The 23,989-nt window shown below is 36.4% G+C and overlaps 1 protein-coding gene across 2 annotated transcripts in view; it reads right to left on the bottom strand.

The window, feature by feature from the left end:
* Positions 1-23,989, bottom strand: part of LOC141387088 (uncharacterized) — a 62,181-nt gene that overhangs the window by 19,730 nt on the left and 18,462 nt on the right. Inside the window, exons 1-2 of one of the 2 annotated variants that reach the window (XM_073956224.1) lie at positions 14,271-14,754; positions 350-1,434 (exon numbers count right to left, since the gene is read on the bottom strand). In XM_073956224.1, the coding sequence (XP_073812325.1) occupies positions 350-1,377 (1,028 nt within the window). In that variant the 5' untranslated portion in view covers positions 1,378-1,434; positions 14,271-14,754. Of the gene's footprint in view, positions 1-349; positions 1,435-14,270; positions 14,755-23,989 lie in introns of those variants that run through there. The other variant, XM_073956223.1, reaches the window with a different exon arrangement.

Raw genomic sequence — 23,989 nt, 5'->3', positions numbered from 1 at the left:
TTCTGACGATTTTTGGCAGAGAAGTTTCGTGAGAGAACTTCAAATGTCAAATAACAGCTTGTTTTATTAAAAATTAAAAAAATCTCAAAATACCGAAAATCTGGAGGTACCGCTATATGGGGGGCCTATATCTTGACCGGGTACAAAAATATAGCTTTCTAGCTCAATTATTGCTGCCGCTAGAATGATTACAACAGACGCACATGGCTATATCGACTCAGAATTTTATCTTTATATGGTCGCAAATGATTATTTTAATGCGTTGCAAGCGGAAAAACAATCTTAATATACTCTCCATGCTATGGTGCAGAGTATAAAATGGAAAAAACAATTATTTCTTTCTACATACCTTGGAAAATCTTTCGCTTTTGGTTTCGCCACAACTTCCTCATTTGGTTTGTTGGCACTGGTTGCTTCTTCCGCTGCGTCCTCTTTATTTCCATTAGGTTCGTGGCTTTTAGAATGTGTTAAGAATGGAGCCAAAAATGATTTATTCGTTGTTTCCACAATTGGTTCAGTATTCTCATCTTTACCACCAGTCTCACCATCCTCCCGGCATTCTTCAGCTACCTCATCTTCTATTGCATCAACTTCATCTTCAGTGTGTTCTTCATCAATACTTTGATGATAGGAGGAATGACGATTAATGGTGTGTTTATTACTTGCGGCGCTATCCAAACCCATGACCAGCACCCGGCCAGGTGGTGCCACATAATATGATCCAGAATTGGAGGAAGTCGATGTGGATGAATTCAATATGGGGGAGGACACTTTCTGCCACACAGGTTGAGCCCGTTCATTTGTGAGCAATGATTGTGTTGATTGTGAAGTATATTTCGATGTTTTCAGGTTATCACTTGCATGGAATTTTTCAAAGATAATACGTTTTTGTGATACCCCTAACCATGCTGGATCGGGTGTTACAGGCGTATTGGCCGGTGATGGAAGATTTTCATTATTTGGTGTTCCAGGGGCATCTTCATTGTTACTAATGTTTGTTTCATCTATGGAATTTCTAGCAAATTCATATGAACGCAGTTTTCTCATTGGTTTTGTGGGTTTGTGGTGGTGCTGCTGCTGACTACTTGAGGTTTCTGATGTATCCGAATTCACAGAATATGTTATATTCATAGAACTACTGGAACTAGAACTGGCGGTGGCGGGTGTAGAAGGTGTTGCAGGTTGTGACGGATTCTCTGTTGTTGTTGTTGCCACCACATTGTCGTCTATATACACTGAATGCAGTAGACGGGGTTCCATGGAATTGCAACTTTCTGTGCTTTGACGTCGCGAGTGATTTGAACCGCGTTTATTGAAATTGCGATTACTTAAATTTCTTTCACGTCGAAAAGGACGAGGACTGTCAACATCAGACATGGTGTCAGCAATAAATCAGCAGAATATAGTTTTAACTGCTTTGTCCTATGCTTTGAGCTGTAAAGAAACCACAAAGCAGAAAATAAATTATAATAATATATAATATAGTATGTTCTCAGGGTACAAAGTTTATTGGAGTAATGTATGATGCTTGGTCATGTTCTGAGTAATTCTTTTATGACTAAAATTGTTAGCTTAATAAAATATTTTACAAACAATAAAGCCACTTTTGTTTACAACAGCTGTTCGAAGGTGAAATATTTCTAAAACAAACATTCTCTGTTATTCAGGCCACATTTTGAGACAACAATAACTTTTTACTATTGCATTTGCTGACTAATTGTGAATCGTGGGAGTAAAGTGGATAGAACAACAGTTAGAAATTTTAGCTCATTAGCTTATATTTACTCTAAAGTGTAAATTGCTGTATTAAAATAAATATGTACATATAAAGAAATTAAACAAAGGACTTAATAAAGTTGGGGTGTATTAAAATAAACAGAACGCTTATAAGTTGGTCCTGCTTCCATCATAGGAAAATATTTTTTTCAAATTTAAACATAGAATCCGTTGCCATACTTCTATTGGGTAATTTTCAGTGGTGACGGACGCGAAGGATGCCTGATTGCGGAATACTTCACACAGAGATGTTTCAACACATCGCGTAACCATAACTTCTTAGGAATTAATCTCTAAGAGATATTTGCCCAAAATGTTTTTTGATGTCCGTGAACCAAAAATGGATAGGTGTAGTGACCCTACAGCAAACAAGTAAAAAAAGTGTTAGGTTCGGCCGGGCTCAACTTTTTATATCATCCACCATGAAATATTATTAACTAAAATGAAATAATTATGAAGTTTTCTGACCGCTGGGAATCCTAATTACCACTTACAGCAAATTTGGACACAAAATGTAGATAAAAAACTTTAAAATACCTGAAATCGACTAGTAGAGTTATATGTAGGTATATCCAATGTGCACAATTTTAGGTGGATAAGTTTTTGGTCCCCCTGGACATCCCATTTTCCAAGTAATAGCTAATTTGATCAGCAGAATTAGATAAAATCCTCAAAATATCCAAAATTGGACCATGGACCGATGTTGACCGATGTTTTTGTTAGAGAAGTTTCCTGACTGCAGGCAGCCTTAAATGTCAAATTACGAGTAGTTCCGTCAAAAAATGTAGCAAAAACCATCAAAATACTGAAAATCGGAAGGTACCGTTATAAGGGACCTATACCAAAAGATGGAACTACATTGACAATTTTTAGTGAAGTAATTCTTTGACCACAAGGAATAGCAAATGCCAAATTAAAGGTAGTTCGGTTAAAACAAATGTAGCTAATATTCTCAAAATACTGAAAATCGGGATGTACCGTTATATGCGGCCTATGCCACAACATGGACCTATGTTGACAATTTTTAGTGGAGAAATATTGTAGCCACTAAGAACCTCAAATGTTAAATTACAGCTAGTACGGTTAAAAATTTTAGCTTAAATAAGGTGCCTATACCAAAACATGGCACGGTGCCCTTGAACCAAATTTAAATGGAAGGTGAAAATGTTGTAGCAGTGAAAATTCTGTACAAGATTGGCTGATTGATCTTTTCCTAGTTTTTACCATTTTTGAGATGTAGAGGTTCAGATCAAACTTTCAGATTTTTTTCTTAAGTCTTCGGGATTAAGCTTGAAAACTTCAAATCCTTTCGAAATGGGTCTAAAGAATATGTTGTAGCTGTTAAAATTCTCTACCAGATTGGTTTTCGTAATTTTTTCCTAGGTTGTACCATTTTTGAGATATATAAGTTTAAGTTGGGAAATTGCAGTCATGACATTGTTTTATAAGGAGGCAATACAGTCAATCCGTAGTCATAATTTGAACTTCTATATCTCAATAACGGTAACAACTACGAAGCTATCATAGAAGCCACTCTTGTAGTGAATTTTCATTGCAACAACATTTTCTTTAGTCCCATTTCGATAGGACTTGCGGTTTCCAAGCAAAATCGTGAAAACTTAAAGAAGCCTTAAAAATGTCAACTTGAATCGCGATTTATTTAAAAAGCGCTCCGGCGATTTTTTTTATTTTTCTCATCTATGTCTATATTGTATCTATCTATGAATATTGTCCGCAAAAACTTCCCAGGTGTAAGCACCATCCATTTAAATTTGTTTCAAGAGCACCATGATGGAACTATATTGACCATTTTTATTGAAGAAGTTTCAAATACCAAATTTAAGGTAATTATGTTGAACAATTTTGCTAAAATCCTCCAAATACTGAAAATCGGAAGGCAACGTTATATGGGAGCGATACCAAAACGCGGACCGATATAGCCCATCTTCGAACTTGACCTGCCTATGGAAAGACAATTGTTGTAGGCGCTAGAGTGATTACAATAGATGGACATGGCTCTATGGACTTCGAATTTGATCCTGTAGTGGGATTCTGTAACTCATTTTTGCTGTTATCGATAATTGTCGGTAAAATTAAAATGCTTATAATTTCGATAATTAACGAAATTTTTCGGTAAGTTAACGATGTATAAAAAGTAGTCGCTAGCCCTTACCGACACCAACAGTGATTTCAACTTTTCTTTATGTTTTTAGTCATAATTTTGCGATTTAATTTTACCGATTTTTGTCGGTAACAGCAAAAATGAGTTACAGAATCCCACTACTGGTCAAGAATATATATTAAGGTAGCCCAAAAAAATTTTTTTTTTTTTGGATTTCCTACGCCTTAAATTTTTTCCACTTGATCCAAAACCTATATGTATATAAAATTTTATGGCGATCAGTTAACGTTAAACCGCACCTACCTAGCGATCTTTGTTTCCGTAATAATTTCTATGGGTCCAATGGCGCATTTTCACCAAAATTCTTTAAATGCCATAATTATGGTCCGATCGATGAAAAATCTTTACCAGTTCATTATTGTGGGTAAAAAACGATTTCTACAAAAAATCTTGAAAATCGGATCAGACTTTGATATAGCTCTCATATGCATATTTGCATACAAAATTTCTTATTTTTGGATTTCCTACCCGCTAAATTTTTTCCACTTGATCCGAAAACCTTATATATAAATTTTTATGGCGATCGGTTAACTTTAAACCGTACCAAACTAGCGATCTTTGTTTCCATAATAATTTCTATGGGTCCATGCGCCTTTGGCCAAAATTCTCTAAATGCCACCAAAGTTCTCTAAATGCCACAACTATGGTCCGATTGACGAAAAAAACTTTACAAGTTCATTATTGTGGCTCCAAAACGATTTCTACAAAAAAATCTTGAATCTGCTGTGGACGATGATAAAGCCAAGATTGGTGCAAATCAGTCTTCGGCTGACAGAATCGAAAGTATGGGCGGGGACGACTTACTCTTGCGACTATTAAGGATGGTTTAGAGAAGAGGAGTAGGGAACCCCTCACACATTTGGACAGGCTTGCACCAGAAGAGAATAACCTAGACATCTCCCCAGAGAATATGTTACTCAGTGTGGCCTTGACTGGCGACGAGCTGAACACTATGGTGATTTCGGCCAATTCTACTAAAGAAGACGACAGTAATATAAGTACCCCGTACATCTCCTCAGGGGACATGTTACTCAGTCTGATCTTAACCGACGACAAGCTGATGACGACAGCAATGTGGATGATGAAAAAAGTCACTTGGGGGTTCAACTAGCGGCAACACTTGTTCTAGTTGGTCCTATACCGGTGCAGGTCGATAAAAGACTTATGATGGTCATAAGTCATACAATAATCATAAGTCACACCATATGTTTTTTCACATGTATGGCATCAGCTGGTCTGTATATTAGTATACCCAAAGTGACAACATACATACATGTGAAAAAGCATATGGCGTGATATAGCCATTACGATAATGATAAGGATGATCCAACCACAGTTAATGTCTAATGACAGTAACGCCATGTAAGTTATACACGCCGGATATTATAAAAATACTGTGGCGTATCTTCTCAAATTCATGGAAACGGTCGGGCATGCTGAGAAGGAAGTTTTTTTTTACATAAGAAACAAGTTCGATAGACTCGCCTAGATGCGATTTTCAGGAGGATCAAATTTGTCTACAAGATTTTAGACCTTCTCATGCCGAAGTCTCTACGGCGACAAGCAAAAAAGTGGTGAACACGAAACTCGGAAACTCAGAACAAAGTGGTACAATCTAAACCTGTTTGAAATGCCTCGAACCCGAATTCGAAAGGCGAGAAGAAGGCAAAAAAACAGACCTCAAAAACCTAAAGTGAGTCGAAATAGTGAACATTGGGCGGAGAGGTCTGCTCCTAGTCTGCACTCAAACCCGAAAGTTTAGAATATAGTTAAGGGACAGTTTTGGCGATGGTCACTCCAAAGGAAGCTGCAAGGAAGCTAAGCGAGAATCACACTCTACAGCACAAAACTGTAAGACGCATTTGTTCTTCTGAAGGACCCCAGCCTCCCCAAGAAGAGAATAGTACCTTAGACAGTCAACCTATCGACTTTCTGTTCGTGATCGGAAAGCCAAAGAGAAATGCCTGCATTAGAAAGGCAAACAACCCCCCATGAAGAACGACTTTTCAATTTCCATGGTCGAAAAAGTTCTATGAAAAACCGACGAATGAAGCCCAAGGATTGTGCAACTGTGGACATAGATGTTTGCTAATAGATATAGGAGCGATTCCAGCGATTTGAATATATTTATGTCGTCATCAGTATTAGATAGAACTGAAACCGAAGTTAAGACCTGGCTTGATAAGTGCCTGACCTAGCATTTTATACAGACAGTATTTTAAATGGAAGGTACCGATAATGGAGTCCACTCTGAAAATCCAGGTCTTAAATAATAATACAAATGGAACGTCTTCTTTTGATAGGCAGGTCAAGTTCGAATATGGGCTATATCGGGGCACATTTTGGTATAGCCCCTATATAACGGTACCTCCCGATTTTCGGTATTTTGGATTTTATCTAAAAATTTTCACCGAACTACCTTACTTTGACAGTTTCTGTTCCTAGTAATTACAAAATATCTCCACCAAAAACTGTCAACATAGGTAAATGTTTTGGTATAGGCCCCATATAACGGTACCTTCCGATTTTCGGTATTTTGTGGACCTTAACTACATTTTTGACCAAACTACCTGCAATTGAACATTTGAGGTTCCCAGGGGTCACAAAACATCTCCACTAAAAACTGTCAACATAGGTCCATGTTGTGGTATAGCCCCCATATAACCGAACCTCCCGATTTTCGGTATTTTGAGGATTTTGGCTACAATTTTTGACCGAACTGTCAAACTACATTTGACAGTTGAGGTTCCTAGTAATCACAAAACATCTCCACCTAAAACTGTCAACATAGTCCTTGTATACTATACAAAAGTATAGTCCCCATATAAAGGTACCTTCCGATTTTCGGCATTTTGAGGATTTTAGCTAAAATTTTTCACCGAACTACCTGTAATTTGACAGTTGAGTGATCACAAAACATCTCCACTAAAAACTGTCAACATAGGTCCATGTTGTTTTTTAGATATTAACTACAATTTTTGGGCCAAGTATCTGCAATTCGACATTTGAGGTTCCCAGTGGTGACAAAACATCTCCACCAAAAACATAGGTCCACACTTTGATGCAGCCCCATATACGGTTCCCGACCGATTGATTTGGATATCAGTGATCACAAAATATCTACGCCTAAAATTGTGGACAGGAAAGAAAATAATTATTCCGTTTTAGTTCAGAATATTTTATGGTGGAGGGTATAAAATGTTCGGCCCGGCCGAACTTAACGCTTTTTTACTTGTTGTTCTTTCTATCATTGGGTCATTGCTATCGAAAATGTCCCACATTGATGTCGATTTAGCCACATACCTCCGTCTGTCTGGCTGGTGCGGACGATAACTTCGAACAAAATAACCGATTCGTTCAAACATTGATACCAGGAGCTTTGTGCTAACGAGGGAATATACACTTTGATAAAATCAAAAAGATCAACTCATCGAAATAATGGGATCTACACAAGCATGTCTGGATGAATTCCGTTTCTGACAATTTCGATTCGATTTAGCCCTATCCACCTTGGCTGTTGCGCTTAATAGCTCTCGAACAATCTAATCTATATTATTTTCTCAAATTCTCAAAAATTATTTTAATTCTCTGTCTCATAATTGAGACATCGGTCACAAACTGTTTTCCATTATTCACATTACAAGAAACAAACATCCAACTGATACCTATCTCTTAAAAATTAATGGCTATGTAATTGAATATGTTTTTTCCCCGTTTACCTTGGCGTGGTATTCAATGAAAAACTATCATGGCCGAATTACAGAAATATGGCAGCCGGAAAATTTATGGAATGTTACAGAATCTCGGGCATGGAAATTCTCACGTTATTTACAAAATCATACCTTTTTCCAACTTTTTTACGGTTCTGAAGTTTTTTCCTATAGTTGTGTCTATACCGATCAATGCAAACAGAAAGTCACGTTCAACAACATTGCAAGATATGTATGTAGTTAATAAAAAATATAAAATTTTAAAAATATTCGCAAAAGTATCGTTAAAGACAGAGACCAATTTTACTCCCTACACCACATTGTGGCAAGAGGTATTATGTGTTTGTGTTTTTGTATGTAACATGTAAAAAGACCCGAGATAGACCGTTAGCTCCTTTTAGGGATATATGTATGTACATACATAGAATCATATTCTGAGTCGATTTATTGGGTTTTTTTTGGATTTGCTACCCCCTAAATTTTTTCCATTTGATCCAAAAACCTTATATATGAAATTTTATGGCGATCGGTTAACGTTTACCTGGGCCAACCTAGCGATCTTTGTTTCCATTATAATTTCTATGGGGCCAAAGGCGCATTTTCACCAAAATTCTCGAAACGTACAGGTCGCATTTATTGTCCGATTTAGCTTAAAACTGGGGAAGATCATTTTTTAGCCATAGGAAGAACGCTATGGCCTTTAGTGACAATCGGTTCAGATTTCGATATACATAGCTCCCACATACATTTTCGCCCGATTTGAGGTATTTGGTGCATCAATCACGCTACGTACGTGTGTCCAATTTTAATGAAATTTGGAATGTGTGACGGAATTCGCACTAGAAAAATGGTTGCCAAATTTTATTGAACTCGGCTTAGATTTGGATATAGCCCCATATATATTTTCGCCCCATTTTTAGTATTTGGTGCACAAAAACAAAATTGGACAAACATTTTTATGAAATTGGAAATTTTGACGCAATTTGGTCTGGAATAAATTTCCCCAAATTATATTGAAATCGTGGTGGTGTAGTCGGCCCCGCCCGACTTTGATCCTTTCCTTACTGTGCTTTTAGGTCATTATTGAGTAAAATGCCTCCCGGCTCAGTATTTATGCTAACGATGGAAAATGCACTTTCATACGGATAAAATATGTCTCATCGAAATAATGTTTTATACCCCAAGTATGTTTGGACGAAATCCGTTTCAGACAATTTGAAGTCGATTTAGCAATGTTTTTGGTCCAAAATTTCGTAATATTTTGTCCAAACTTAGTTTAAGTTCGAAGATGGGTTATATCGGTCCACTCCCTCGAGTACCTCCCCCACAAAAGTTCAAATTTTGTCGCAAAAATTATTCACACTATAACTTTCGAAGGGACTAACCGATTTGGTCCATACTTTGGATATTGTAATATTTGTACTGTTCGAATATGGACTACATGTGTCCACTACTTCGGGTACCTCCCACACAAAATTTCTCTTCTTGAATCGTTTTGACTTTTATTGTAGCAACTTTTATTTCCTGCCCCCATCACGACAGTACAAGTTTTTCCAGGTTCAGGTTCATACTACCTGAGAAAATTTGTCTAAACTCAACAAATTCGAACCAAATTTTGGATATCGCAATATTTTGTCCAAACATAGTTTAAGTTCGAAGATGGGTCATATCGGTCCACTCCTTTGGGTACCTCCCCCACAAGGGTTCAAAACTTTTCGCTAAAATGGATAGCACGGCAGAAATCGATTTAGTCCATACCTTGCACATCGTAATATTTCTACGAGACATATGTAGATCAGGTTCGAATGCGGACTATATCTGTCCACTACTTCGGATACCTCCCACACAAAATTTCGGAAAAGTGCAGTTTAACACCAGCTCGTGTTATCGTGTTATTTTCATTGCAACATCTTAAAGGGGCAAGTCTATACACCCTGAGAAAATGATCCGAAAGCTTTTAAAACCCCCCACGGTCATCATATGTTGAGAATGGTGCGCCCGACAACTTCCGAAATGGATACTAGGTTGTTCCAAATATTGAATACACTGTGCAATATTTTTAAGGCAATCTTGTGCAAACAATTTGAACTGGGGGATTTTTTGAAAGTAGAGACCCAAACGACAAAAACATTAGTTGGGTTTTGTTGCATCAGATCCAGCTTGGATTTTATTGCCCCATCTAAACATGGTTAAATATTGATTTTTTTAAGCAATTCGGGGCTATATCTCTGAAACCAATGCGAATTGGTACTTTCTGAAAAAGGGGCCGCAGCCGATTTTTTTTTTTAAAAATCGAGCGAAATTTTAGGAAAATATTTTCACTATTTAAGAAAATAAAAAGTTTTGTTAAAATTTCAAAGACTTTCTGAAAATCAAAAAGCGCCGCAGCCGAAAATATTTTAGAAAAATAGCGCGATTTTTTACAAAAATATTTTCACACTTTAAGAAGATTAAAAAGGTTTGGAAAAATGTTCAAATACTTTCTGAAAAACGAAAAGCGCCGCAGCCGAAATTTTTTTTTATCGCGCGATTTTTTACAAAAATATTTTTACACTTTAAGAAATATTTTTGACAAAATCGCACGATTTTTTATAAAAAATATTTTCACTATATAGAAGATAAACATTTTTTGTAAATATATTCACTTTCCGAAAAACGAAAAGTGCGGCAGGCAAAAATATTTTTGAAAAAAATCGCGCGATTTTCTTAACATATATTTTCACAATTAAAGAAAATACAATTTTTTGTAAAAACAAGCAAATACGTTGAAAATCGCTCGATTAAAAAAATAAAATTTAAATAATTATCATATCGACACCTCCAAATAATAGTATGCTAAGTCTTAAAAGTGAGTTTTGCAGGAGAAGCTCTCAAAGTTTGGAATTTTTTTTAACTTCAGTACTATGCTAAGTCAATATTTGTTTATAACTTCTGTTTGGATTGACCGATCATTACCAAAATTAGATAGAATTTAAGTTAAAGGACGTTCGACACCTCCAAATAATAGTTTGCTAATTCTGAAAAGCGAGTTTTGCAGGACGACAATCTCTAAAAGTTTGGAAATTTCTTTGGCCTTCAGTACTATGCTAAGTAAATATTTGTTAATAACTTCTGTTCGGATTGTCCGATCATTACCAAAATTTGACAGAATTTAAGTTAAAGGACGTTAAATATAAAAATGTAAAGAACTTGAAAACATGCTAAGTCGACTTAGCATACTATTATTTGGAGGCGTCGATATATACATACAAATGACTTCGGTATTCGAGTATGGTAAAACTTCTCCGAACTGCTACTCTCATAATTTGTTTTTAAATAATTTTATGAAATCAGTAGGATTTTGTGGATACTTCGGCATTGGTTGGCACTTAGGCCTTCTCAATTGTATAATTCCGCATAAATTCTAACTACTACTCAAGCAAAGAAATAATTTTGAAATTAAGAAAAAAATCGTTGGGAGTTATGTCCGCTTTGCATCACAGTCATAGCTCCTAATTGCGCCAAGCAAAGTGGACATAACGCCCAAATTATTTTGGGAGTTATGTCCGGGCACCGGTTTTTGTAGTCTCAATATGTACATTCAAAAAATGCATATTAGAATTAGTTTGCATTTCCAGTGTTGCATAGTGTTATCGTAATATTTCTGCAATTCTTAGACAAAGTTCGAATGTGGTATTTATCGGCCCATTTCTGCTTATCGTAATATTTCTGCAAATCTAAGATAACGTTCAAAGATAGTATTTATGGACCCACCCACTTTCAAAATGGGCTATTTGGGTTCACTCCTTCAGGTACCAAATCCAAACTCTTATCGGCACGTCCTTACGACCAAAATTCTGATATCCCCAAAATACAATTTTTTTTGGAAATAAGACGTTTCAATTCACACAGGCTGAGGATATATCTCTGTCGGCAAAGTATTATTAAGGCTGTACTCACATTTCCAGCCAATCATGTTGTAATGAGAATTTTTAGGTCATTATTAATTAAAGAGCAAACATTTTTCATTCTAAAACACAGATTTGGTACTCATGTAATAGTTCCCTCGTTATGACATACATATTGTCAAAGATTTCTCAATATTTTTCATGGTCGTATCTGTAAAGAGTTCATTAGCGCCTTTTATTTTTATCAAACCTAATCATGAAATCACCACAGTGTGCAAAATAATAATATGTTTATATCGAAAGAGAAATAGGAAGACATTTTCGAGCTAAAAGCTATACTGCAAACCGCTTTAATAAGTACAATGTTTCGTAGACGGTCATTTACCACAAAACCATTTTTCTACAAAAAAAGTCCCGAAAGTAGCTTAAGATGTGCTCTTTCAGATAAAAACAAGTAAAAAAGAATCAGTCAGCTTTGCCGACAGAGATATACCCTCAGCCTATGTAAATTGAAATATTAATCTACGGACAGATCGAATGTATTTCGGGTCTTTTTAGAATTTTGTGGCCATTTTGTACCTTTGAACTTGCCGACGATAATGTGGATTATGGCCTACTTAAATGAATAGACGACATAGGAAGTGGATCTGATTTTGAGAGTTATATCTTTCTGATATATATTGGTCACACTAGTTATTTCAGTGGATCATCTTACAACTTTTGGACCAGTATGTCAGGAAGCATGGACTTGTCCACAGAAAACATAATATGACTGTAAACAGCAGGACCACAATGAACAGCATCGGCATTCATTTCCAAAGCATCTTCGAAGAGACCCTAAACTGCATTTCGACACGAATGTTGAACTTTTGTGGGGGAGGTACCCTAAGGTTAAGAAGAAGTTTTCGTTCTCTCCAGCGACTACACATAGGGTTTTTTACACCTTTCGGGCTGTTTCCTCGAGAAGTACGGACTTTCCCCTGAAAAAACATTTATTGTCGTAATTGAGGTAGCGAATGCAAGTTGCTTCAACAGAATTCAAAGTGTCTCGAGACAGGTCTTAAAGTGAACCTATCCGAAATTTTGTGGGGGAGGTACCCGAGGGAGTGGACAAATATAATCCATATTTAAACCTAATATATATCTGGTACATGTATTAAGATGTGTGAAGTATGGACCAAATCGTTCACTCCCTTCAACAGTTATCGTGCGCACAATTTTTCCGAACACTTTTGAACTTTTGTGGGGGAGGTACCTGAAGGAATGGACCGATTTAAATCATCTTCGAACATAAACTATGTTTGGACAAAATATTACGAAATCCAAATTTTGGACTGAATCGGCAGATCCGTTCGAGAGTTATTTGCGCTCAAACCATTACATACGGTGTCATAGGGGTTTTTTGCACCTTTCAGGCTATTTTCTCAGGAAATATGGACTTCCTCCAGATGAAACTTGCACCGTTGTATAGAGGGCACTGAATATAAGTTGCTACAACCAAAATCAAAGCGATTCGAGACCAGGCCCTAAACCGAAATTTTGTGTGGGAGGTACCCGAAGGAGTGAACCTATTGAGACCGTATTGGAACCTCATATTACTCTGGTAGAAAGTTTACGCTATACAAAGTATGAACCAAATCGGTCTCTCCCTTCAAGAGTTATCGTGCGCACAAACTTTCCGAACATTTTCGAACCTTTGGGGGGGAAGTACCGGAAGGAGTGGACCGATGTAGCTCATCTTCGAACTTAAACTAAGTTTGGGCAAAATATTACGAAAGCCAAAATTTGAACCGAATCGGTTCATCCGTTCGAGACGGACATGGCTAGATCGACTCCAAATTGTCTGAAACACATTTCGTCCAAACATACTTGGGGTCTTAAACCATTATTTCGATGAGGCACATTTTCATCGTATCAAAGTGTATATACCCTCCTTAGCCTAAAGGCTGAGGGTATGAAAAATGATATAATGGGGGGTAACCCCTATAACCCAGTTATTACCACTGGCTTTTTAAATGGTTACAAAAACATTTACGTAAAACTTGGTTATTTTCCATGGTAGAAGGTGAAATAAATGCTACAATAAATTCAACTCAACAGCAACCACATCGAAATTTGTTTTTGTTTGTAATGTTAGTGTCACCGGTATATGTAAACAAAACAATGAAATGTCTATAAATTATTGGAATTTAAAAAACTAATATTTTTTCACATTTTATTGAATATTTTGAAAAACATGAATGAAAACTCGTCACATTTTCAATTGGAATGTTTCCATTTCATTCCACTAAATGGATAATTTCTCGCAGAAAGTAAAATTGTTGCAAAAATGTTTTGGGTCGCTAAAAATTCATTAAAAAAGGAGAAACTTTTTCAACTTTTTTATTTGTTTAAAAAATCTCAAATATTTCATTTTTAAATAACATTTAAAGTTTTCTCGCCAAAAAATTCGTCGCTAAGTGGGTTAATTTGACATGATTCCAATGGTACATGACCAATATTTCACTTAACAGAAATATTATTATCAGCATTCGTTTCAATTATTTTTATTTTTTCTCGTTATAATTAAAAATGCAACATAATTCCACCGGAAACATATTCACGATAGTAGTAGCTGACATTTCCTCATGCACACATACATGTACATATATATGTGCATCCGTTAACAAGTAATACACATCAACAATAAAATATTTCTCATATTGAATCACTTGCCTTTATAAATAATGCTTTATAAACAACACTTTTTGTAATAAAATACAATTACTATAATTGTATTTTTATTAAAAAAAAACACACAACACAGATTTTTGTGTTAATTTTTTTGCTCACATAAAATGCATATTTTGTAATTTATTTGTTTTGTTTTTTATTTATATGTATAAATATTGACATCACATTTCAAATATCACAATTTAGCACTATACATATTCTAATATTAATTTCACAAAGAAATTGTTTTGTTTCGTTTTTGTTTTTTTGTTTATACGATCTGTACGACCTATAAAAATTTGTCAAATTGGTAGCCGTTCAAAGTTTAATGTTAAAAATGTGTTTTATTGGTTTTTCCTTTGTCGTCGAAATTATTTCATTTAGAACAAAAACAACGCAGGTATGAATTTGTTTTGGCACTTTCAACGCGGCGTACTCTACCGTTCGACAATTTCAACAATACTAATTAAGAATTTGATTTTGTGTCGTTAAAACATTCACGGGCTAGCAGCTAATTTTTTTCTTTCTCACACAATTCTCATAATTAAATGTTTGCTTTGCTTCTTCTTATCAGTCAATGAGACACAGTCAGACCAACGCAGAGTGTTTTGATGTGTCAAAACAAGTGCGGGAGGAAGGGCATTCACCATATAATAATGCAAGAGAAAATTAAACAAAACAGTCGTGTAAGAAATTATAGAACAAGTGAATTGATGTGTTTATTTTTTTCCATCACCCACACACCACTAGGTGGGGTGGGGATGAGTAAAATTTAATTTGTATGTACATTGATAGATAATCGCATGGACAAAATTTGACAATTCAAATTTGTATTTTTAAACATACCTGAGCACCCAGCACCACTAGTGGTGGTTCAAGTAATCTAATTTTTTTTAATCCAACAACACATCGAAGTATCTGCATTTTTTGTTTTTATTTGTTAAAACCTTAAAGAAGTGATGTTAGATTAGCTTTAAGTTTTAAAATAACAAAAACAAGTAAAAAGTCGTTAAGTTTGGCCGGTCGAACTTTTTATACCCCCACCATAAAGTGACCACAGAGAAACTTAAATATTAAATTACAGATAGTTCAGTTAAAACTTGTAGCTAAAAATCCTCAAAGTAACGAAAATCGGGAGGCATCGTTATATGGGAGCTATATCAAAACATGGACCTATATCGAAAATTTTTAGTGAAAAATTTTCGTGACCACTGAGAACCCCAAGTGTCAAATTACAGCTAGTTCGGTTAAAAATTTTAGCTAAACTCGTCAAATAACAGCTAGTTCGATTAAAAGTTGTAGCTAAAATCCTCAAAAATCCGAAAATCGGGATGTACCGTTATATGGGGGCTATAGCAAAACATGGTCCCACTGTAAACAACCCAACAGATGGTCGTATGTCAAACTGTCCTGAGTACGCTTACCCCCTGTTTTTGTAACTTATTTTTGTTCGTTCGTCTATATTTGTAATAATTTAGGCATCCATAGCTCAGCACCCAGAAGACATACATACCTACTTTTTCGTATACCCGTTCCATACAGTGGCGGCCATATAATTAAGAACGACATCGTATTAAAAAGTATTTGCCTTGCTACGTTCCAAATATTTGAATATTTATATGGAACAAAATTTGTAAATAAAGTACACGGTAAGCACTTTCAAATAAAGCCAAAACATGTTTTAATTCTTCCTCGTTTATACGCAAGAAACCACGATTTATTAAAATAGTCATAAATCGACCTGGCCACATAATTAAGAACGATATAAGTAAAGGTTACTTTAAGGTAATTTTCATTCACAATATGTGAATATATCGTTATGTATTTTAGAAATCGGTTACTTTGATTCATTTTTCGTATCAAATGTCCTTCAATGGTACATATTATTGAGTCTAAGTTTGATAATTAGGGCATACCTAAAGTTTTCAAAAATTTGCCCATAATTTGACGAATTTATTTTATTTTTGGGATCTAAAACCGCAGTTTTGGCTTCCTTTCATTCCCTCGATGACGCTCTAAACGATATCCTGTGATTGTCGTTCCATAGTCGGCGCTTATTTACCCTTAAATTGGCTTTTATCCCACTTGTTTGAGTCCTTTATGAAGGAATTGTCTGGGAAATAGTTTCGTAAGAGCCATTTCCACCTTATAAATCGGTAGGATTGTTGTCTGCATGTACTAGCCAGGAAATAAAAAATTAATTTAGTTTTGTACAAAAAATTGGCCACCGAACAGATATGAAAGGTTTAATATTTTGAAAACCTTAATTGCACAATGTCTTTGTGGGTGTGGTAGGCATAGTTATGTAAGACTTTTTAATCAATGAAGCTCACATTAATATCAAAACCAGTCAAATCAATAATTTTATGGATGGAAATACAACTAATGTCTGATGTACATACACAAAATTATTGTAGAATTCGAACATTCAAAACATTATGTTAATAAATGTTATATTCGGTGTGGAATTCTTCCAATTTTTGTATAGACGTTATATTATTGTTTAATTTCCTGTCTACTACCTGCAGACAAAAATCCTACCGCTTTATAAGGTGGAAATGGCTCCTACGAAACTATTTCCCAGACAATTCCTTCGTAAAGGACTCAAACAAGTGGGATAGAAGCCAATTTAAGGGTAAATAAGCGCCGATTATGGAACGACAATCACAGGGTATCGTTCAGAGCGTCGTCGAGGGAATGAGAGGAAGCCAAAACTGTGGCTTTAGATCCCAAAAATAAAATAAATTCATCAAATTATGGGCAAATTTTGGAAAACCTTAGGTAGTATGCCCTAATAAAAAAACTTAGACTCAATAATATGTACCATTGAAGGACATTTGATACGAAAAATGAATCAAAGTAACCGATTTCTAAAATACATAACGATATATTCACATATTGTGTATGAAATTTACCTTAAAGTAACCTTTACTTATATCGTTCTTAATTATGTGGCCAGGTCGATTTATGACTATTTTAATAAATCGTGATTTCTTGCGTATAAACGAGGGAGAATTAAAACATGTTTTGGCTTTATTTGAAAGTGCTTACCGTGTACTTTATTTATAAATTTTGTTCCATATAAATATTCAAATATTTGGAACGTAGCAAGTCAAATACTTTTTAATACGATGTCGTTCCTTATTATATGGCCGCCACTGTATATCGTTAAGAATTCCTCATTTAAAAATCAGCGCTCTACATTTGCGCTAAAGCGAGTAAATCGATCAACAAAATTTGACAATTCGTGTGAGAAGAATAAAATTTTTTACAAAAACAGGGGGTTAGGCTAAAAACTATCAAACTTTTCAAAAAAAAAAAAGTCAAATGACGCCTGGCGACACTGCGTGTTGCCTAGGCCGCAAACTTTTCTAGTGTCCCTCGTATTTGTGGACGCCTGTCGTTTGTGATATTCAGAAATGGGACATTTAAGACCCGTAGGGTGAAACAAGGAGTTCCGCTTAACTTACCTCTATTTCTCTGAAATTTCACACCCTCCATACGGCATAGAGCTCGTAATGTCTATCTATCTATCTATCTATCTATCTATCTATCTATCTATCTATCTATCGCAGATGAAATATGTGATGGGTTAAATGTCTACATAGCTGACTTAGTGCAGTTCTTCCATCTGAGAAATATGAAAATATATGAACATCAATGGCTGAGATGAGGTTCCCCCTGAGTCCTGATTCCGAGACCCCCAAACTACCCCAAAATATTGGGTATAACGTTCCATGGCATTTTTAAGTCGTATGCGCATGCCACAACCATTTCCAGCAAGAACAGAAATAGGAATAAGTTGCTGGCCTGCAGCACTTGTGGTGCAGACAAAGCAACCTTGTCAACCTCTTACAAAGCAATAGTACGGTCTATGGCAGGGACGAACTTCTTTGCTTAGATCGTATAGTGAGGGCGCCCACTGAGTTGTTTTTGCATTTGCTTCTCACTATCACGTACAGTGTAAATGAATGAAAAAAAAAAAACAAAAACATAATGTAGTTGTTGCTTTTTTCACTCATACGTTCATACAGGTCTTCGCTTTGGTTGTATTTATGTGTTCGTCGCTGGTCTATGGTAAGCTATGCAGCGCCAGATGATATGCAAATTTTAGTGCGACGCAGTGGAAGAATATTCAAACCTGCCATAATACCACACTGACCACTGCGACAGGGTGCCTTGTCGTGACACCAGTGGACCATCTTCATGAGAAGAGGAAGATTTTACCGATGCATTGGCACAAAAAGATGTGGTCGATGCAGAACAGCTTTAGTGTTACTGCAGTGAGTATCCTTGTCACAATATTGTGGTCATGTTTTACAGTCAAACAGGCACGTCAGTGGAGATTGGTCTGGAGAGGTATAAGGTACAAGCGAGAACCTGTAGGTCTAGGAGCCTATCAGGCAGGCTTGGTTGCGTTGCGTAGGCAGATGTGCCGTTCAATGGATCTATATCGACAATTCTCGACAGGAATGTTTTATACCCCCAACAAAGACTTAATACTAAATTTAAGCCATTTCGGTGGCGTAACAAGGCTACAACGTTACTAAGGGAAGTACATATCGGCCTTTTTGTAGAAAATTTACTTATGTTGAGACTGAGGTATGCGGTATTGTAACTCGCAAATTGTTGTAATATACCATAACTTTTGAACGCATTTATGTAAAATAAACTGTTTTAGCACGATTCACCGATGGATTTCTTAAAATTATAATTTGAGCGGAAGCTGTTGTCATATTAATGTAAAACAAGTAAAAAAGTATCAGTCGGCTTTGCCGACAGAGATATACCCTCAGCCTGAGCAAATAGAAACACTTTTTTCACAAAAAACTTATGTATTTAGGGGGTTTCAAAATTTTGGTCGTATGAACCGACAAAAATGTTGATTAGGATTAAAGTTCAAAAATGTTGCGGAAAAGGTACTTAAAGGAATGGACCGACATAGACCATGGGGGTGCCATAGGTGGTTTTTACACTCTTCGGGCTGTTTGCTCAAGAAGTAAGGACTTGCCCCTAAAAAACTTTAACCATCGTAATTGAGGCAGCGAATGCAAGTTGCTTCAGCAAAAATAAAAGTGATTCGATATCAGGTCTTAAAGTGAACTTATCCGAAATTTTGTGTGGGAGGTACCGGATGGAGTGGACAAATATAGTCCATATTTCAACCTGATCTATATCTGGTAGATATATTAGGATGTGTAAAGTATAGACCAATTCGGCCACTCCCTTCAAGAGTTACCGTATGAGCAAGTTTTCCGAACATTTTTGAACTTTTGTGGGGGAGGTACCTGAAGAAGTGGACCGATATGGCTTATCTTCAAACATAAACTATGTTTGGGCCAAATATTACTGAGGCCAAATTTTGGACCGAATCGGCAGATCCGTTCGTGAGTTATCTTGCGCTCCAACCACCTCACACGGTGTCATAGGGGGTTTTTGCAACTTTCAGGCTACTTTCTCAGGAAGTATGGACTTGCCCCTGAAAAAAGTTGTGCCGTCGTATGGAGGGCACTGAATACAAGTTGTTTAAACAAAAATCAGAGCGATTCGTGAGGTGGCCCTAAACTGAACTTTTCCGAAATTTTGTGTGGGAGGTACCCGAAGGAGTGGACTGATTGAGTCCATATTTAAACTTCATCTAAGTCTGGTAGAAATTTCATGATGTACAAAGTGTGGACCAAATCGGTTACTCCCTCCAAGAGTTATCGTGCGCACAAATTTTCCGAACATTTTCGAACTTTTGTGGGGGAGGTACCGGAAGGAGTGGACCGATATAACCCATCTTCGAACTTAAACTAAGTTTGGGCAAAATATTACGAAAGACTAATTTTGAACCGAATCGGTTGCTCCGTTCGAGAGTTATCGTGCGCACCAGCCAGCCAGACAGACAGACGGACGGACATGGCTAAATCAACTCCAAATTGTCTGAAACACATTTCGTCCAAACATACTTGGGGTCTAAAATCATTATTTCGATGAGACACATTTTGCCCGTACGAAAGTGTATACTCGTATACCCTCGTTAGCATAAATGCTGAGGGTATAATCAAACAAGTAAAAAAGTATCAGTCGGCTTTGCCGACAGAGATATACCCTCAGCCTGCGCAAATTGAAACACTTTTTTCACAAAAAACGTATGTATTTAGGGGGTTTAAAAATTTTGGTCTCGTATGAACCGACAAAAATATTGATTAGGATTAAAGTTCAAAAATTTTGCTGAAAAAGTACTTAAAGGAATGGACCGACATATACCATGGGGGTGCCATAGGGGGTTTTTACACCCTTCGGGCTGTTTTCTCAAGAAGTATGGACTTGCCCCTGAAACAACTTTTACCATCGTAATTGAGGCAGCTAATGTAAGTCGCTTCAATAAAAATCAAAGTGATTCAATAGCAGGTCTTAAAGTGAACTTATCCAAAATTTTGTGTGGGAGGTAAGGGATGGAGTGGACAAATATAGTCCATATTCGAACCTGATCTATATCTGGTAGATATTATGATAATGTGTAAAGTATGGACCAAATCGGTCACTCCCATCAAGAGTTATCGTGCCCACAATTTTTCTGAATATTTTTGAACTTTTGTGGGGTAGGTACCTGAAGGAGTGGGCCGATATGGCTTATCTACGAACTTAAACTAAGTTTGGAAACAATATTACGAAGGCAAAATTTTGGCCGGAACCGGCATTTCCGTTCGAGAATTATCTTGCGCTTCCACCCATAAACATGGTGTCATAGGGTTTGTTTTTCAACTTTCAGGCTATTTTTTCAGGAAGTATGGACTTGCCCCTGAGGAAACTTGTACCTTCGTATAGGGGACAGTGAATACAAGATGGTACAACAAAAACCAAGGCGATTCAAGAGCAGGTCCTAAACTGAACTTTTCCGAAATTTTGTGTGGGAGGTACTCGAAGGAGTTTACCGATTGAGTCCATATTGGAACCTCATCTAAGTCTGGTAGAAATTTCATAATGTGCAAAGTATGGACCAAATCGGTTACTCCCTTCAAGAGTTATCGTACGCACAAATTTTCCGAACATTTTCGAACTTCTGTGGGTTAGGTACCGGAAGGAGTGGACCGATATAATCCATCTTTGAACTTGAACTAAGTTTGGACAATATATTACGAAAGCCAAATTTTGGACCGAATCGGCAGATCCGTTCGAGAGTTATCTTGCGCTCCAACCACTACACACGGTGTCATAGGGTTTTTTGTAACTTTCAGGCTATTTTCTCAGGAAGTATGGACTTGCCCCTAATGAAACTTACAGCGTCGTATAGAGGACAGCGAATACAACTTGCGTAAACAAAAATCAAAGCGATTCGAGACCAGGTCCTAAACTGAACTTTTCCGAAATTTTGTGCGGGAGGTACCCGAAGGAGTGGACCGATTGAGTCCATATTGGAACCTAATCTAAGTTTGGTAGAAATTACATGATGTGTAAAGTATGGACCAAATCGGTTATTCATTACAAGAGTTATCGTGCGCACAAGTTTTGCGACAATTTTTGAACATTTGTGGGGGAGGTACCTGAAGGAGTGGACCTATATGGCCCATCTTCGAACTTAAATCGAATCTGGACAAAATATTTCGATACCCAAAATTTGAACCGAATCGATTGATCCGTTCGAGAGTTATCGTGCGCACCAGCCAGACAGACCGACAGACAGACAGACAGACGGACGGACATTGCTAGATCTACTCAAAATTGTCTGAAACGGATATCGTACAAACATAATTGGGGTCTAAAACCATTATTTCGATGAGGCACATTTTTGGTCGTATCAAAGTGTAAATACCCTCTTTAGCCTAAAGGCTGAGGGTATAAAAACAAAAAAAAAATCGCCGAAGCGCTTTTTAAATGAATCGCGATTCAAGTTGACCTTTTTAAGGGTTTTTCGGTTTTCACGATTTTGCTTGGAAACCGCAAGTCCTATGAAAATGGTACTAAAGAAAATGTTGTAGCTATGAAAATTCTCTACATGATTTATCTTTTTGATAATTTCGTAGGTTTTACAGTTATAGAGATATAGAAGTTCATATTAGGACAATGCATTGACTGTATCGCTTCCTTATAAAACAATGTCATGACTGCAATTTCCGAATTTAAACTTATATATCTCGAAAATGATACAACCTAGGAAAAAATTATGAAAGCCAATCTTGTAGAGAATTTTCACAGCTAAAAGATACTCTCCAGTCCCATTTCGATAAGACTTATCGTTTTCAAGCAAATCGTGAAAACCCAAAAAAAATCTAAAAAAGTGACCTGAACATCTATATATCTCAAAAATGGTAAAACCTATGAACAAATCATAAGGGTTAATGCTCTAGAGAATTTTCACAGCTACATTTCGATAGGGCTTGCGGTTTCCAAGCAAAATCGCGAAAGCCTAAAATAAACCTAAAAATGTGAATTTTGAGCGCGATTTATTTAAAAATCCCGCCACCGATTTTTTCTTGTTTTTGTTTTTTTCTCACCTATGAACATTGCTGTTTCAAAATCCGCAAAAACTTCCCAAGTGTAAGCGGTTTTCACTAAACGTTAGTTAAGACGCACCATGTATGAACTTGTTTTATAAGGTAGCGTTACAGTCAATGCATTGCCCCAATTTCTCAATATCTCAATAACGGTAAAACCTATAAAATTATCATAAAGGTTAATCTTGTAGAGAATAGCTACAACATTTTCTTCAGTCCTATTTTGATAGGACTTGCGGTTTCCAAGCCAAATCGGGAAACCCTAAAAATATCAACTAGAATCGCGATTAATTTTTTGATTTTTCTCATCTATGAACATTGTAGTTTCAGAATCCCCAAAAACTTCCCAGGTGTAAGCACCTTCCATTTAAAGTTGCTTCAAGAGCACCGTGCTAATTTATTAGTGGAGAAAATTTGGCATTGTTCATTGCTAAGGCAAGGAAGACTATGGCTTCGATCCTCTGCACAGGATCTCATCAGTTTCCTTGTTTTTTATTTGTGGATATTCTCCACCGAAGTTATTTTTCAATAACTTCTTTAACAAAAAAAACTGTTTTTATCCAAACTTCAATCGTCGGCTCGAAATATAAGAGAGATAAAGATAAAATCTCATTGAGAAGTTTTCCTTGGCAACCTCATATAACCACAACGACGCAATTTGTTATTAATTTCGGGCATTGCCGAATTATGTCAAAATCCCTAACAATACCTCAAGTTATGAGCGTGACGTCAAAAAACAATATATTCTGCATTAAATTTAATTACAAGACAGAATCAAAGTTAAAGAAGTGTTTTTATCTGAGTAATTTTTAGCTGCGTGCTTTCTTTCATTATGCAAATGGGTCAGTTGAGTGGATTATTTTGCGGATACCTCTTCTGTTTATAATTATGTCGGATGTCCAGCTTTCTTGTTGTATAAATATCGTATTTTGTTCGAAGCATTCAATCAATGGAAAGCTTTGCTGTAACAAGCTCGAATTGATTGTACACTCTGACAACGTAATATATGTATATGGTTTATTGTGACTTGTTCTAGAAGCATTCGCCAAGTCCATAAAAAGTCCGATAGATGCGTTATAGTTTCACTGGAGACGCTACATTTTCGTCAGTTGGAAGGAACTATTTCTAATTTTGGCCTAGAAAGAAAATTTTACGGTCATGGTCGATCCTTGGTCAAACATTCTTTTTAGGCTGTTGTAAAATATATCTGGCACCATCAACCCAACTCAATGCTCTCTCGAA

This window comes from Musca autumnalis, unplaced genomic scaffold (assembly GCF_047663935.1).
Source record: "Musca autumnalis isolate F117 unplaced genomic scaffold, ASM4766393v1 scaffold_5, whole genome shotgun sequence".
Classification (NCBI taxonomy): Eukaryota; Metazoa; Arthropoda; class Insecta; order Diptera; family Muscidae; genus Musca; species Musca autumnalis.
The sequence above is the reverse complement of the archived record's forward strand: the minus strand, read 5'-3'. Positions and strand labels throughout refer to the sequence as shown.